The following is a 17,255-nucleotide window of genomic DNA, read 5'->3' on the forward strand; positions in this document are numbered from 1 at the left end:
TGTATGTATATGGAAAAATGATGTGTAGGCCTACTATAGTTGTAGAAACAGCACACTGAAATTCGTCTTGGTTCATTACAGTGTTAAAAAATAAACACAAAAGTGCTCCTGAGTGGCGCATCCGGTAAAGGCGCTCCGCGTGGAGTGCAGGATGCGCTCTATAGCCTGGACGTCGCCGGTTCGAGTCTAGGCTATTCCACAGCCGACCGTGGACGGGAGCTCCCAGGGGGCAGCGACAATTGACCGAGCGTCGCCTGGGGGGAGGGAGGGCTAGGTCAGCCAGGGTGTCCTCGGCTCACCGTGCACCAGCGACCCCTGTAGTCTGGCCGGGCGCCTGCGGGCTTGCCTGTAAGCTGCCCGAGAGCTGCGTTGTCCTCCAACGCTGTAGCTCTTGGGTGGCTGCATGGTGAGTCCGCAGCGTGGATAAAAAGCGGTCGGCTGACCGCACACGCTTCGGAGGACAGCGTGTGTTTGTCTTCGCCCCCCGAGTGAGCACAGGGGTGGTAGCGGTGAGCTGAGCTTAAAAAAATAATTGGCCATTCTAAATTGGGAGAAAATAATAATAAAAACTAAATTTATTAAAAAAATATATATATATATCAGAACAAATAACTGTTTACTAATACTACACGGACGTGTAAAACAAAAAAGTATACACAGTACTGTATTGTACACATAGTACTACAACAACATACTATCAATATCCTTAAAAACAGTAAACAAACTTGGTATACAGGACTTACATTTAATACTGAAGCATCATTTTAAAAGAAGTAGTTGTCCAATGTTTGTTTTATGATTGGCCACCTCCGGCTGTAAATCACTCTCAGTTTTGAATTTCAATCTCCTCTTCAGGCTACTGTCTGCTCTATCAAGAAACGTAGATTTTGAGATGCCAAACTTTTCTGCTACCCGTACCTGTTTTAGCATCGGGTTCACGTAGTGCCTCCAGAATCTGAACTTTATCAGCTATAGAAAGGTCTACACACACCCCCCCCCCCCCCCACCCCCCAGTCCCGTTATTGGAATTGCTTCAAAGAGGCTGGATGCATTTTCTTGTTAAACTGCAGCTACTGCAAATGCAGAGGGTAAAAATGCACTTGGAACTATTAGCTTGCCCTTGGCGTTTTTCAATAAAGTCGGAAATTATGTGAAGTGTTCTCAATTGACTTTCAGATTTGACTTCACACATTTATTTTTTCACGGTTCATTTGCTTGATTATGTAACTTTATTCCTCAAGTCAGATGACTGATTTGTATGAGGACGATGTGGAGCATACCTTCTGTACCTGCTGTGGGGTTGGATGGAAGCCTTCAGGCTTCTAAAACAATGTTCTAAAAGCAGGAGTTGGTGGATTATTATAGTATGTATTCTCTTTGTAATTATGAACTAGTATCTATTATGTATGAGTCCTTTTTTTATTTCTTACTAATCTTGATGCTCCCTTTTCTTTGGCTTGTGTTTGCTTTTGTTTTTTTGTTTTTTTTTAATCGCATGAGTATAATTGCTGCTTTGTGAAAATCACTGTAATCCACAGCACCTTTTTCTTGTTTCTCAGCCTGCAGTCAAGCTCTCCTGAGATGTGTGAGGCACACTGTGCCTCCTCAGCCATATCATGCAATTGCTGACTTTGCCAAGGCCTTGTTAGCAACATTGACGGGAAATGTTACAGAAATAGTGGATTAGCGAGTTAGTGGCCATTGTAAAACTGCTATGAATTAAATGCTACAGCAGTTGGTGGACAGCAGGACATAGTGGGCATAAGGACACTATCATTCACTTCCATGCTCTATACAGGGACACGCATGCGGCCCGTTTATCGCCAGACTGCGGCCCAGTGTAGTCATTCCATTTCACTTCTGAAAATATCGTAAATATTTTGTAAAACTGTGTTCACTTGCTTTTTCAAATTTTTTGCATATAAAGTAGCACACCATTTTAATTAATACTGCAGAGGGTAATCTCATCAACTTAAGTCTCCAACTAATTTCATGAGTCTTCCTCTCTTCTCAAATGCACATTCCCAACATAGGAGGCCTGTTGCTAGGGAAGTGACATCACTGCCCTGTGACTTTTGCTACATTGCTGCCTGCTACAGCTGAACAACTCGTCGGCTAAAATAAAACCGCTTCATCAAGTAGATATTTAATTTGCTTTGTATTATTATGCAATGTGTGTGTATATGGTAACAGTACAATATTATTGGTTTGTTTTTAATTGTTTGATTGCACACATTTGTTCTATGCCAATTCAGAGTTACAAACATGCAGAAAGGAGCTGTTCTTGGTTATAATTATGCTCCTTACAGTTTTGCATTCAATACACATGGACAGCACCCTTTATGGTGCATGGTTCATGGAGGTAAAATGCATTTTAGTTTATAAATCTTCTTTTTATATCTGACACTAATGCTATATCAGTATGCTACTCCATGTTTATTGTTCAGTCTTTTAAATAGTTTTTTCAATCTCCATTTTATAGGAACCTAAAGTTGTTTAGATTATTTATTAAATCACTTGAGATTGTTTCCAGAAATGATCATCTTCTTTACCTTGTCTTGGCTATTAAAATATTAAACATGAAATGTAATGCAGCTAATACATTACATGTGTACTATCCTTGACATTTATGTGCTTGAAAGGAATACATCCTGTTGTCATTTTTTATGATATGTTCTGATTGCATTAGTTATTTATTGTATTTTCTGCAGGGGTCATGTATGAAATGACAGTTTATGTGAAATGTTTGCGTTTAATGTTGAGAAGAAAATCTCTTGTGCCCTGCTGTTGGAACCACTTTTCATTCAAAGACACACATTGTACTCTCAGTGAAAGCTGCATTTAAAAATGTATCAAATATCTGTTCTAACTCATTCATTTGACAGCTGATAGTAAGAGTAAACACAGTGACAGTTTCATTATTGTGCGTAAATAAAGCCTGTCAAACATTCTTTAAATAACTCATGAGGTAATGCTTTCCGAATAGGGCCCAATATTCCAGTCTAACTTTTTTGTTTTTGTTTTTCGAAAGAAAAAAAAATACTGTTAGAATTCATAGCTCTCATACGCATTCTCAAGTTAACATTGATTTTGTCCTTTTTAAAAAAATAAGTAAATAAATAAAAAAAACTGGAGTCTGGAGTGAACTGGAAATTGAAATTCTGGTATAACTTCAAAGAATTAAAAACTGTAAAAAAAAATTAATTAAATAAATAAATAAATGTAAATCACAACATCAGCTCTCTTAATGTAACAAGGTGTTTTGTCTTAAATTGACAATACAGGCATGGGAGTATGTATTTAAAAATATAAGTGCTGAGAATGTGGGGTAGACTGTCTAACAACAATGCAAGCTGTATACTTCAGGTGTTGCTGACAGATTGATTCTTACAAGGCACAAGTAAAATTAGGAGCAACAGTTAGATGTAAACTATTTCTTTATTTGACACTGAAGAATAGCACTCTTAATATATTTTATTTTAAACACATTCATTAAGATGACGCTAAATTGATCCTTATCCTTAGATGTTTCTATTTTATCCAGAGGACTAACATTCAAGGCCAGCCATTAGGAAATCAAGGGTTGTCTCTAAACTGTCCCATGCACCAGATGGCTCCAGCCATCTTAACAATGCATATACCTGTATATTTTCCTCTTATAAAATGGGTTGGGAGATATCTGCGTCCTGATTGGCTGATAGGTATTCCAAGACATTGAACTATTACAGTACAACCAGCAGGTAAAAACAAGACCTAGCAACTAAGACTGTGCCAGTGTGTCCTGCCCATGTGTGGATTTTCTGTTGTGTTGCGTGTGGTGTGTTAATGTTGGTGTATAGGTATTGGTGCACGGGATATAAATGGGTCTGTGTAGCACAAGTGGTTTTAAAATATATAGTTGTATTTAGGCACGGGGATTGCATAATCACTTCACGTGCAGATAAAGTATGTGAGCACAGGATTGCACAATTAGTTCACAAGCTGGGGTTCAAGTGAATAATTAATTGGTAATTGAATCCCGGCACAACAGTATATATAGATGCATGTTTTACTCACTCAGGGTTGTGTGTTTGTTGAGTGGAGAACAGGTGTGACGAGGAGCTAAAAGATTTAAAGAACTAAAATAACAATTGCCAAAACGTGCTGGCTTATAAACCAGCACGATACTTGTTATTGTTTAGTGTCTGTTTGTTTGTTTGGCCAAAGCGCCTTTTTGTTTTGTCAAAGTGTTTTGTTGTTTTCTGTTTAAACCTTTTATTTTTACAATTAAACACACTGAGCACTCCAGCGTCCAAGTTTCACCTGCCAGTACTGCCTGTCTGTGTTTCTTTCTGGCCTGACGTTACCCCTACAGCCAGCCTGTTCACAAGACTTATTACAAAGATATTATTGCGCCGAGCGTTTAAGAATGTTTACAAAAAATAATTTAGAGTTGGCTGCCATTTTTTTTCCCCAATAACAACTAAATAATACAATGTCAGACTTCCTCCATGTAAATTAACTTGTTTTGTGACTCCAATGTCCACACATTCCTGTGAGCTGGCCTGAATTGTTTTTTAAATTCTCCCACAGGGGGACAATCTATAAACCTAATTTTCAGATGCCTACTTTAAAACAACAAACAGCGTCTTCATTTCTGTCCTGAAAACGCGCCATTGCAGTTCAACTGCTATCCAATGCTTCTCTGGAGGCTAGAGAAATAATGACAAGTCACTGGACACAAAAATGAAGGTAGTCTAAGAAGCTATTGGGCACCAACTGAGAGCCGGGAAGTCCTGGATTTACATCCTCTCTGGAGTACCGTCAACTTGTAAACAAAAGGCAGAAACAAACTCCCCTACTCACCAAACAGTGCCACCTACTGCACAAGCTGTCCAACTGTGTAACCAGAAATTTAATTTAGAAAACTGTACATTCCCTGGTAGTGAACTTCATTAATTACTCAAAATAATGTATATAATTATGATTTCCATTACACGAGAGTAGATGTTAAAACTTCATGCTGATTTGAACTTGGCTCTCGCCAAGATAAGTACCAACTAAGACGTAGCTTTACAGTAAACTAATGTGATCCATAGGTGTCTCCATCCATTTGCGCTTCCTTCCATATGATGATGTAGATATCCTTCTGTCAGGTGTTGATGGCTGAAGTGTAATGCTGGCTCCAGGGATCAGCTTATTTTGCCTCCCTAGCGCATCAGCACACACAACGGCTGCGATGCTGGCTCCGGGGATCAACCACAGTGCGGTCTCCCCAGCACATCAGCATGACAACCGTCTGGATTGAGCTAAGTAGGGTACATCTCTGGGGTCTTCAAGTGGGAACCTTCCATCCTCGGTGTTTCGTCGACTAGCCCACGACACCTCAAGAGGGCTCGACTGGGTAAACCCGGACTCTCCATCCTCACTGTTCTGCTTCAGTGGCTAGTTGAGCATACGGCAGTTTCTTCCTCTCATACGCCTCATCTACAGCATCCTCCCATGGCACTGTTAACTCTACCAGGTGAACAAGGTGTGCTGATCCAGACCACAAGACAATATCTGGTCAAAGGTTAGTGGTGGCAATCTCAGGTGGAAAAATAAGCTGTTGAACAACATCTGCCAGCATTTTCCAGTCTCTAGCAGCTTCCAGTTGTCCTGGGCGAGGATTGGTTTTAACACCTTTTCTTGGTGGTTGCTCTCCTGGGCGGAGGAATGTTGTCTTTTGTGTGTAATGTTTTGATGGAACAGGTGGCTTCTTATTGGTCATGTTACGCTTGTCTTCCAATGCTAAGGCCAAACATTGCAGCACCTGGTCATGGCGCCAAGTAAACCGTCCTTGGCTAAGAGCCACCTTACATCCTGTTAAAATGTGCCTTAATGTGCCTTGCAGGTGATGAACACAAAGGACATGAGGGATCCTCTCCTACCTAGAGGTTTAGGTTCTGTGGTGATGGAAGAACATCATATGTTGACCTGATGAGGAAACTGATCCTGCTCTGTTCCATTGACCATAGGTCTTGCCAGCCAATCTTACGTTGTTCCACACTCTCCCATCTCATCCATTCTCCCTGCTTGGCCTGGGAAATGGCCTTTATACACCTCATCCTCTCCTCCTGCTTTTGCACCTCGTTGACTACCATCTTCCTCCGTTGAGCTGGGGCTGCCTTGTGCCATGTAGGAGGAGCTGAACTGAGACCAAGACCCCCTCTTCCATGCTGAACTTGCCCCATGATATCACCAATTCGAAGGGCAGCCTTTGCATCCTCCACAGCTTTCTTTGCCACCCACTTTCTTCCAGTTTTCAGCACAGGTGCTGCCTCCCTTACGCATTTGTTGCGTGACTCTACTAATGTCATTTCCAGTCGGACCTTGGCGCACTTAAACTCCTCAGTTAGAGTGGATGCTGGTAGCTGCAGTATTCCTTTACCATAAAGTCCCACTCTACTGAGGCAGCGTGGAACTCCCAACCATTTTCTGATGTATGAACTGATTTAAGGCTTCCAGCTTCTCTACTGTTGTCAAAGAAACCTCGTACACAGTCAGTGGCCACAGCAACCTCGGCAGTAGACCAAACTGAAAGCACCAGAGTTTGTTTGCCTGGTAAAGCGCTGCTGTCTATGCTCTTCAACCCTTCCACTGCTTGTTGTCTAACTTCTCCCACACGAACTGTGTCTTTTAGATCCCCGTCGTACCATCTCCCAAGACTCTTCACTGGCTTCTCAGACACCTATTCAATTTGAGACAAATACTGAAAATATTCTGTTAATTTTATTTAATTTATTTGAATTTAATTATTTTTATTATTAAAAATAATTTGTTTGTCTATTAAATTCATTGGAACTATTACATTTATTGGAACTATTTTTCCTAGCGTAGTAATATATTTAGGAAAAAAATAAACCCATATATTCATTTTTAAATAAAAATGTGTCTATCTTTATTTCTAAAAACTGTAACCCATTTTATAAGCGCAGTAAGACACTCCTGGGTGTTGGTTGTACTAGAATAACCAAGTTTCCAGGGGCTAAAGGCACCTTCCTACACCCCTGGGCTTACATATTGTACTTGACGTGTTTTATTTTTTGTTGCCTTTTTCTTTCTTTAACCCTTTATCTGTGTTACTCATTTGGTAAGCGTTATTCAGTGGACCTATGTTCATAATTATAAAGGGTGTTTATATAAAATATATATATATATATATATATATCTATATATATCTATATATCTATATATCTATATATCTATATATCTATATATCTATATATCTATATATATATATATATATCATTATTGGATGTACCATAGGTAAGTTTTTAAAGATGACTTCTGTCTGCATACAGTAATTGATTGATTCATTGTTCTGTATTTTAGGAGGAGTTTGGCTTCAATGCAGAGACCCAAAAACTTCTGTCCAAAAATGGTGAGACGCTTCTGGGGGCCATTAACTTTTTCATTTGTAGTGTGAAGACCTTGGTAGACAAAACCATTGAAGACACCATGGTCAACATCAAACAATATGAAAATGCCAGGTATGCTATTCAACATGAGCTTCCTCCCTGAGCTCGGGATCAAACATCTGTCTTCCCCTGAACAATCCCTGCTTTTTAGTCCTGACCAGACATTTGTTTTACAGTGATTTTTATGGTACATCCACTGAGGACTTAGTTGAGACCACTAAACTAATTTCACTCTTACACTGACTGACAAAAAAAAAGGAGATCATGTGACCAGGCTGCAGATCTTTGTGTTTCTTACATTCTCATACAATTTTGAAATGTAAAATGGCCTGCAATTGCCTTGGTTATAAAATATAATGAAAGTTGTAAAAATATTTAAAGTGATCTTTGTCCTTGGCTCCTTACAGGATAGAGTATGATGCATACCGTACAGATTTGGAGGAGCTTAATCTTGGACCTCGGGATGCCACTACAATTCCAAAGATTGAACAATCCCAGTATGCATTCCAGGCATACAGAGAGAAATATGAAAAAATGCGCAATGATGTTTCAATTAAACTGAAATTCCTGGAAGAAAACAAGGTAAGTAAATCAGGAACGAAAGAAAGTTTAATGCCAGCAGTGTTTTTTATACTGGCTTTAATCACCATTCTTTATTAAAGAATTGCAAAAGTAGTAGCTTTGTCTCGTCTTGTAATATTTAATGTTCATCAATATTTTTTGCTCCAAAAATATGTTACTGATCTTTTGTAGATAAGACAATCTTTTAGTCCAAAGAATGACCTTTGCCCTGTCTGCATACAGCTCCTTTAATTGTGCTCTGAAGGCCACACTGCAACTTACATTCAAGCAGTAAAGAGGATTCCTCAGCGTGACTTCTCCATTAACAGTAATAAAGAGTTTATCTTCAGGAAGTTTTCTTTATATACAGCAGTTTGCATCAGGGACATATTATAATAGACTTATGTTCAGTGATTTGCCCCATTAGCCGTATAGTTTGTATGTTGGCAGATTTGTAATTATTTCTTCTTGTTCTCTCTCCCAGGTAAAAGTATTGCACAATCAGCTGGTTCTCTTCCATAATGCTATTGCGGCTTACTACGCCGGGAACCAGAAGCAGCTTGAACAGACACTCAAACAGTTCCATATCAAGTTGAAAACTCCCGGAGCAGACGCTCCATCCTGGCTAGAAGAGCAATAATCACACTAGAAACCACGTTGACGACCAGCTAATCTATTGATCAGATCAGTAAAGATAGAGGGGGTGGGTAGGCTTGGGAAATGTAGGGAAGGCGGGGTTAATTTAACAAAAACAAATACATATTTTTCCTTTTTTCTTCTCTCTTTTTTTTTTAGAATCACAACATATAAACCTTAAAATGTTTATCAAAAAAAATAATTTTTTGTGAATTTTGAAACTTAATTTATATTCCTGACCCCCCCCCATTTTATATTCCTGAACCCCCCCACCCCCCCCCCCCCCCATTTTATATGTGGGGTAATTATGAAACCATCTAGGGACGTTTTGCACTGAAATGATTCCTTTTGTGATCTTGTCTTTTTTGAGTAAATTGTCTTTTGTTCAGATGTTGAAAGCTTGTTCTAGGATTAATGTTGGTGTCTGAAATGAAATTTGTATATTAAAACGTGTTACAAAACAAAGGCAGGGCAATACGAAAAAATCTTCATTCAGCTCCCATTCTGCCTCATCGGCTGCTGTTGACATGTAAACTGCACTCCAGATAGCAGCACACACTTAAGTGTGTTGAACTCGCTTCAAAAACAAGGGTCATTTGCAGTGTCTCAACTCATTCAGTGATCTATTGTCTGTTTATATCAAAGGTGTTTTTTGGGTTGTGTTGTGTTAATGTTGTTTTTCTGAGCACCAAATTGAACACCAGTTATATTTTATAACTCTAAAATGAAAAGATGGACAAGCCTTAACATGCAACTCTGTGCCTTTTTATAAATAACTTCACTTCCATCCATCACTGGCAAGACAAACAGAGATTTGTACTGCCACATGTTCTTGCAATATACAGCTATGGCCAAAAGTTTTGCATCGTCCTATGGAACTAACTCATTTTGCTTCATAAAGTCTCAGTCTTAGAATTCTAGGTGATGCAAACCTTTTGCCCATAGCTGTATATCCATGAGTGAAAGAGAAATGGGGCACTACATTTGTGTGTTGTTTTAACACATTTAGTTAAATTTAAGGTTCTCTGGATAGTGGACCAAAAAGGTGGCAGATAACATATTACTGCTTAATTAATTGCAAATCCCTTTTGTATTCGCTGCTTCTCAAACACATTGGGCCCTATTCACAAAATGTGTTTTAAGGAATATTTTGTTGTCAGTCAGCGCTTTTTAAAATGTTTTTATAGCATTCACTTTAGGTTAAACAGTGCTTCGAAAAAATGGAATAAACTTATAATCGTCTCATTAACAGTTGAAAATGGTTTTGTGAACTGCAAACTTGTTAGCTTTGTCATATACTTTTGAATGTTATAGTTACAATTTTATTTTATCTTTACTAACCAAACTATAAGTATATGTGTTTGTATTTTTTCCATTTTTATGTTAGTTAAGCATAGCCAATCTCTGGCATTTTTCTCATTCCATTACTGTCAAAGTGTGGCTCTGTAATTCTGAACTGTACAAAGGTGTTGACTGCAATACAGGCTTCTGAATGTTGTGTAACTTCAAATATAATAAAACCAAAATTTCCCTTGGTAGTTAGGTCTGTCAAGTATCTTTTTTTTTTTTAAAGAAACAAATACACGGTGGTGTTCAGTTGGTTGTAGTTTTCCTGCTGTATGTATCCCCACAAAAGTTGTTTTAGTTTTTACACTAAGCTATAATGTAACAGACATATTCAATCTGTGAAATCAAAGAGCTTTATAAGTTATGCTTTTGTTATACAGAGATACACCAGTAGTTTACCATACTCTTTTGAATATAAAGTGCACACTGTGCATTGTGCATATCAATGAGTTAATTTTAACATTCTTGAACTAACTCACACCAGTCATCTGTACAAAACAGATCTGGTGTGACTGCTTTCTCACCCAGCCTCAGACTTCAGCATTCCATCCACTAATAGTACCGTACTGTTAATCACCATCAGCACCGCCGTTTTGCTTTAACGTGATACTTAGCAAAGTGTCTGAGGAAGCTCTTTCTGTGAACTAATCCTGTATTTTGATCATGTTTTGAAGGCCACTGTCAGCGACACAGAATGCAAGTTTCAGGGTCTCAATTTATTAGCAGAGGCAAGGGACTGCAGTGGGATAGCCTACTTATTCTCAAAGTACTTTAGTTTAAACTATTTACAGTATTCAAACGCCGTATGTGTAGATTCATTTGTTACAACATTGGAAGCTTACTTGTGCAATGTCACGTGAGCTGTAGATATGAATCCAATAATGGACTTTTTTAATGGAGTTGCTATACATATTTTATTTACACCTTGCCAAAAATAAATAACTCTTCTCTGCTCTAATATAACCTGTATTAGTAAATGTTTGTTTTAAGCAATATGACAATAATCTCGTAACTCTGTTTACCATCAACTAAACAAAGCACCTTTTAAAATGTATTTATTATTAATAATAGTTATATTATTGCTCTAATTTAAGATATATCCTTTGTTTTGAGCAAAGGATAGATCTAAATAATAGAATAATACAATGTGGCAATATAACAGTTTTAAAATTCTGATTGTCTTAAAAAAAAGTTACAATTGCTATGCCTTATTTAAGCTTTTTGAAAGTTTAAAGCATTCCCTGAAAGGAAGTGTGGCATTTGTGTGTGTGTGTGTGTGTGTATTACAGCAATTTCAAATTACAATTTACTATTAATATGGGGCATAACACATTATTTTAAAATTAAATGCAGTGCATGGTGGGTTACTATCGTATTCATTTCCACTATTCATTGTACTGCTAGGAACTGTAACCAAACTATTTTAATAGTGTGTGGACGCATTAAGCCCGACTAAACATGAAATGGTACTTCAGTGTGGATGCTTAAAAACCAACAAAACACCTAGGGTTACCATATGTCTCCAGATTAACCGGACGCTTTGAGACAGACCGGGATTTCAAAATTCACCCTAAATTGAAAGTAATTCTCATATAAATGTGCTCCACCTTTGCTGAGATTAATCCTGCTGTAGTGGAATTGCTTGGGCGCAGCAAACAATTCACACTGACCAGCTGCTTCTGATCAGATCTTAATGAACGAATAGCTAATCTATTGATAGAGCAACGAGATGATGATGCGATTGTATTTGCAGAATAATATGGGCGATTGAATTTTAACAAACAGAAAAAAATAGCGACTGGCTGCAATTCATTCTTAGTATAATACAATTATTTGACGCGCATGCGGGTATTTAACCACCATTATTAATTGTAGCTAAGGATGGTTCATTTACACCTTCATTTATTTCAATTTAGGGGCAAGTTTGAAATCCCGTTCTGTCTCACAGCGTCCGGTTAATCTGGAGCCATATGGTAACCCTAAAAACACCCGATACAAAACAAGTGAAATTGGTGTATAGCAATAAACACCGGATAAAAACTGGAATTGGTTACTTAATTCATGTTGACTTCACCCCTTTCCCATTAAAAAATAAATAAATAAAAACAACCTACTACGACTACAAAAAAAACTACCTTTCCCAGTGCAGTTGGGCAATGTCCCGCTTTCCTGACTTGTATCTCACATGGATTCGTTCTGAATACGTTAAACCCACCACAACTACTGAGTGGCAGCAAATTCCTACATTTCTATTGGAGCTCCGATTTAAAACGAGATGACAATTATGAACGGAGACTTGTTCGCGGGATTTAATGCTGTATTGCAAATTGTGGCAATATGTAAAAATATGCCTAGACACACAAAAACCCCAGAAGAATGTGCCTGTGACCATAAGGATTTAACTGAGGAAGACAGCAAAGGAAAGAAGGTACAACTTAAGTATGCAAGTACTGTCGGGTTACTATACATATTGTGACAGAAAAAAACGGCCAAGAGTTTTTTAAAGTAACCAAAAACAATAATTTCATACAGTACATGAAAAGCGAAAAACGGTATCTAGAAAATAGCTAAAAATAAGCACCGAAAAATGAAATGAATAAAAAACGAAAAACAGAAGCCCTAAGTGTACGTCCTTTTAGTCAATTTATTAGGTTACTCAAGGTAACACAAAAATAAACAATGAGTGAGAAAACACATAATTAACCAATACAAAGGCCTAGGTTGTCCATGCTTTTCCTACATTTGTGTAACCTCATGGTTTTTTTTGTTTAGCATACTTAAATATCAATACTGCTATTTCTAAAACAGATCATAAAGACACTGTAATGTTTTGATTTGATTTGCCTATTGAAAAAAAAGCCTCCACCCAGCTCACTTGTTTGTGATGAGATTGCAAGCACCAAATGCATGTGCTTTGGAACACAAATGAAGGATAAAAAATATAAAAACATATAAAACATTTTATATGTTTAAACCTGTAACATTATAAATAAACCTACTCTAAACTGTCCTGTATTCCTTTGAATAAATATTGTGAAAGACGGAAATCACAAAGAATATGCACTGAGTGAAAAAAAAAATTGAAACATCTGAATTTTAGTAAATAAAATAAATTGCAAAAACTAAACATACGTTTTTATCAAACCTTTAAATTTGGCACCTTTGTATAATTGAAATTTTTTGAAGTGCAGTTATTTTTTAAATTTGCATTCATAAATACCTGAACAGGAATCACTTTGAGTAAAACCAGTACAATGTGCACAAAAACATAACTTAAATCCTAATTTCTGAACACTGTGTAACCCCCCCACCCCGTTTTATTATTATTATTATTATTATTATTATTATTATTATTATTATTATTATTATCCAACAAAACGTATTCTAGCGTTATTTTAAGACGACTGTTACGAGCCAGTAATTAATAAAATAGCAGTATATCCAAACATTGTAATAAATCAATTACGGATATGTAACAAGATTTATGAGTTTGATTAATAACTTGATTTAGTTAATATTGAAACATATATAAATATTTTAAATGTTAATAGCTAATTTGTCACAAAAACGTATTCACCATAGGCATCAATTGAATTTTTAAATGAATGTTATCAAGTACAAAAGTTAGTTTGAAAACGTTTCTACAAAATAAATAACGCATTCCAGTACCTCAAAACGGAGCCCACGGTATAAATGCATTCAAACTCCTGTAGCTGCCTTTTTTGTTCTTTATACTTTACAAAACGTATTCTTTGGTAGCGGATTCGACAGTATTGTAATTCTATAAAATACTGAACACACTGTTTACATCTGCCAGCAGAGCGATCACATGACCTAACAGTGCCCTATTGTCAGAGCTACCCGCCTACAGGTAGGCAATCTGTTGCTCTGATTTGTGAATTTCTGCTTTGATTGACAGTCCGCCAGTACTCCCTTGCTACACTTTATTTTTCCAGTTACAGCTGCAGCCGGCATCTGCTTTTCACTGTTAATAGAAAAAAAAAATAGAATGCCCTTGCTCCCGCGGCCCACAGTTTGGGAATCCCTGCCATAGTCTAAAGTGAGCTGTGGCGCTTCCACACAAACCGCAGGAAGGGGGTGCTATATAGTGAAAACAGGTGCGCACTGAATAAGGACTCCTATAAGACAGCTTTATCTATGTTTCTTATTTAAAAGAAAATATTGTACAGTTTTTTTTGTTTTGTTTTTTTGTTTTTTCAAGTGATGCTCATTTGAAAGCATGGGATAGAGGGGAAAAAAGGTAATTTTAGGCCTGTCAGAAAATGTAAGATGAGTTATACCATACTGTTAAGTGAAGATCCATAAATGTGCATTGTCTAAATACTGTAATGTAAAAGTTAAAAGATGAGAAGCATTGTGTATATCCAATGGTTCCACTTACATACTGCTTGTGCAGTCTAAGAAAAACTCCACTCAACAAAACAGAACCATTAAAGAGCAAGTAATGAGGTTCCCAAAAATATAGCGTTACACATCCCCACGTCTTGCTATAACTGTTTAAATAACGTACCTGTCATTTTTTTTCAATTTGTTAACATCCTGAACAACTTTTTACACTTATAACTTTAAAGTCTGTTTCAAAGCTTTTTTCAAAATGTCCGCTCTAGTGCCCTGATGGTGTAAGGATTATTGCCCACATTGTCAAACAGGCAACACAGCAATGATCCATGATGTGGTACAGAACAGAAAAGCCAGAGCACTTGATATGTTTTGTTTTGTTTTAATCGCTCTTCTGCAGTGATTTAAAGGACAGATCTCAAACCCCAGTGCACTAGAGTGGACATTTTGAAAAGGGCTTTGAAACAGACTTTAAAGTTGTAAGTGTCAAAAGTTGTCAGGATGTTAATAATGAAAAGTATGTGGTATGTTATTTAAACAGTTGTAGCAACACGTGGGGAAGTGCAACGCTTTATTTTTTTGGAACCCCAAATATGGGTATAGGAATAGCACTTTATTCCTATAAAGTTATCAAGTTGTGTTTAGTATGTCATGTGAAACAAAAGAGCTATTTGCTGTGTTCAATTGAGACCTGCTTCTGGAAAATACTTACAATGGTCTGTACCATTAGAATGGCATTAGCCTTTATTTTTCTTGTGTTCCTTGTCGTAATCGTGGTAGTGCTATTTGCAGAGTGAGGTCACTAAGCTTGTAGGAGTCTATAGTCTTTTTCTATAAACAAACAGTTTTGTTTGCTGTGAAACCATCTCATAGGGGAAAGAAAGCCATATTCAGTTTCGATTGAAAACCCATCTGCACAATTTATTTAGCGACACAAACAAAGCTTTTTCACAATTTACATTTTTACAGTTAATTAATCAACCACCAGGGAACTGCAGCTGAGTAAAAAATAAAATATCACTTTCAAGCCGCTGCAGCACAAAATGACAGGAAAACGGTTTACAATAGAAATTATATGCTTGTTTTTTGTGTTCACCTATCGAATGGGGTTCTGATTTTAAGGTTAAACCCCATAAACCTATATTTGTGCATCCAAATGGAAATGTTTAGATTTTACCCAGAAAAAGGAATCATGCTAATAACAGAATACACAAAAGTCTTGTAACTGTGCATGGCAGTAAGTGAAAAAAGGTTAGGTTATTATCATAACTCTGGTTCCCTGAAATAGAAATGTAGCCACAATACCTAATGGGTATTTATCCTAAAGACCCTGATAACCTGAATAAGATATATCAAAGCTGCACGTAAGAGCCTGTGATGCAGTTCTGCCCACCCCCGAGGGCATAACTGGACTGCAGACACAGGCATCATCATCATGCCGCCCTTAACACTCTTGTTCCAAAGCCACGGTTTTGTGGAACTAGGACATTCAGCCGATAGAACCACGTAAAAGTATGCGGAGTAGCCCACACTGCTGCATCACAAATGTCCCTGACAGATGCACCTTGGAACAAAGTCCACAAAGTTGCCATGCCCTTGGTGGAATGGGCAGTGAGCCTTTCTGGAGGGGGCAAGTTGGCTCTTGACTGTGTCTGTAATCCATTTAGACAGCCTCTGCTTAGACAGGGCTTTACCATGGGACCCCATAACAGACACAAAATTGTTCAGACTGCCTCCAACTCTGTGTTCTGTCCACATAATACGCTAGTGCCTGCACCAAGCAAAGAGTATGGAGCTACTGCTCCCTGTCAGACTGGAAAGGAGGCAGGTGGGAAGCATCCAATTCCACAGACTGGTTGATGTGGAATGCCGGCAAAAAAGCAGGATTGGTACGAAGCGTAACCTTTGTCCTGGCTTCTGCAAAAATTAAGCAGGCTTTCGCAATCGAAAATGCCTGCTTCTCACTCACTCACTTACAGGATGTGATTGCAAGCAAGAAAGCCGCTTTCAACGATAAGTACTTGACTCAGTACTTATCGCTGAATGCAAGGGCTCAAAAGGGGGCTTCATAAGTGCTTCAAGCACCATGTTAACCCTACAACGAGGGACAATGTCCTTCATAGGCAGCCAAAGCCGCCAAGCTCCTTTTAAAAATTGCCCCGCCAGTAAATGAGCTCCTGGCAAGCTGATATGGCAAGCTGAAATGGCTGCCAAATAGACCTTTAATGTAGAGGGTGATTTCCCCTCATCAAATAGGTCCTGTAAAAATTGCAGTTTAACTGTCAAGGGACAGGTTGTGGGTTCAAAACCCTTAGGCAGGCACCACATCTGAAAAACACCCCACTTGTACCCATACTGGGAACACGTGGACGCTGTGACAGGAGTGTCTCTAAACAAATCCAGGTGAATCTTGCTAAAAAATGCAATCGTTTTCAAGAGAGAGCTTTGAATAGGAAATTAAGCAGACTTTACATTATAGAGATAGGAGACAAGTCGCCACCGGAACTCTTTGGATTCCCATGATGCACCACCAAAAAAGGGGGAGTTGACTATGTTGTGGAATTTGAAAATTCCACCTACACATTTCACCAACATGTAGCCACTCCTTCCCTTCTATCAGCAATGAAGGAGCTGGACGCATGCGATTGGGCCCCCAATCAACAGCCTGTCCTGTGACCTCTGTGACGTATTTTCGACAGTGATTTCACGCTCTATCCAACTCGTAATTTTGTGAGTTGTACTTGTAACTTTTTGAGTCGTAGTCGTAACTTTGTGATTTGTACCCGTAGCTTTTCTTGATTTGTACTTGTATTTTTGATTTGTACTTGTAATTACAAGTACAAATTCTTTTTACGCATACGAATATTTTTGACAGTGATCTCCCTCCATAAATGACTGCCTTTTCATTTAACC

The 17,255-nt window shown here is 38.0% G+C and overlaps 2 protein-coding genes across 6 annotated transcripts in view; both read left to right on the plus strand.

Moving 5' to 3' along the window:
* Nucleotides 1–10,174, plus strand: part of LOC117421263 (arfaptin-1) — a 54,173-nt gene extending 43,999 nt beyond the window's left edge. For all 4 annotated transcript variants that reach the window (XM_034035421.3, XM_034035423.3, XM_034035424.3 and 1 more), the window contains 3 exons: nucleotides 7,354–7,511; nucleotides 7,847–8,021; nucleotides 8,485–10,174. In XM_034035421.3, coding sequence (XP_033891312.1) covers nucleotides 7,354–7,511; nucleotides 7,847–8,021; nucleotides 8,485–8,640 — 489 coding nt within the window. In that variant the 3' untranslated portion in view covers nucleotides 8,641–10,174. The remainder of the gene's footprint in view (nucleotides 1–7,353; nucleotides 7,512–7,846; nucleotides 8,022–8,484) is intronic.
* A 1,940-nt stretch (nucleotides 10,175–12,114) lies between these two features.
* LOC117421482 (FH2 domain-containing protein 1-like) overlaps nucleotides 12,115–17,255 on the plus strand; it is a 43,329-nt gene continuing 38,188 nt past the window's right edge. Inside the window, exon 1 of one of the 2 annotated variants that reach the window (XM_059028894.1) lies at nucleotides 12,115–12,422. The gene's annotated coding sequence lies outside the window, so the exon portion shown is untranslated. The remainder of the gene's footprint in view (nucleotides 12,423–17,255) is intronic. The other variant, XM_059028891.1, reaches the window with a different exon arrangement.

This window comes from Acipenser ruthenus, chromosome 1, assembly GCF_902713425.1.
Source record: "Acipenser ruthenus chromosome 1, fAciRut3.2 maternal haplotype, whole genome shotgun sequence".
Lineage (NCBI taxonomy): Eukaryota > Metazoa > Chordata > Actinopteri > Acipenseriformes > Acipenseridae > Acipenser > Acipenser ruthenus.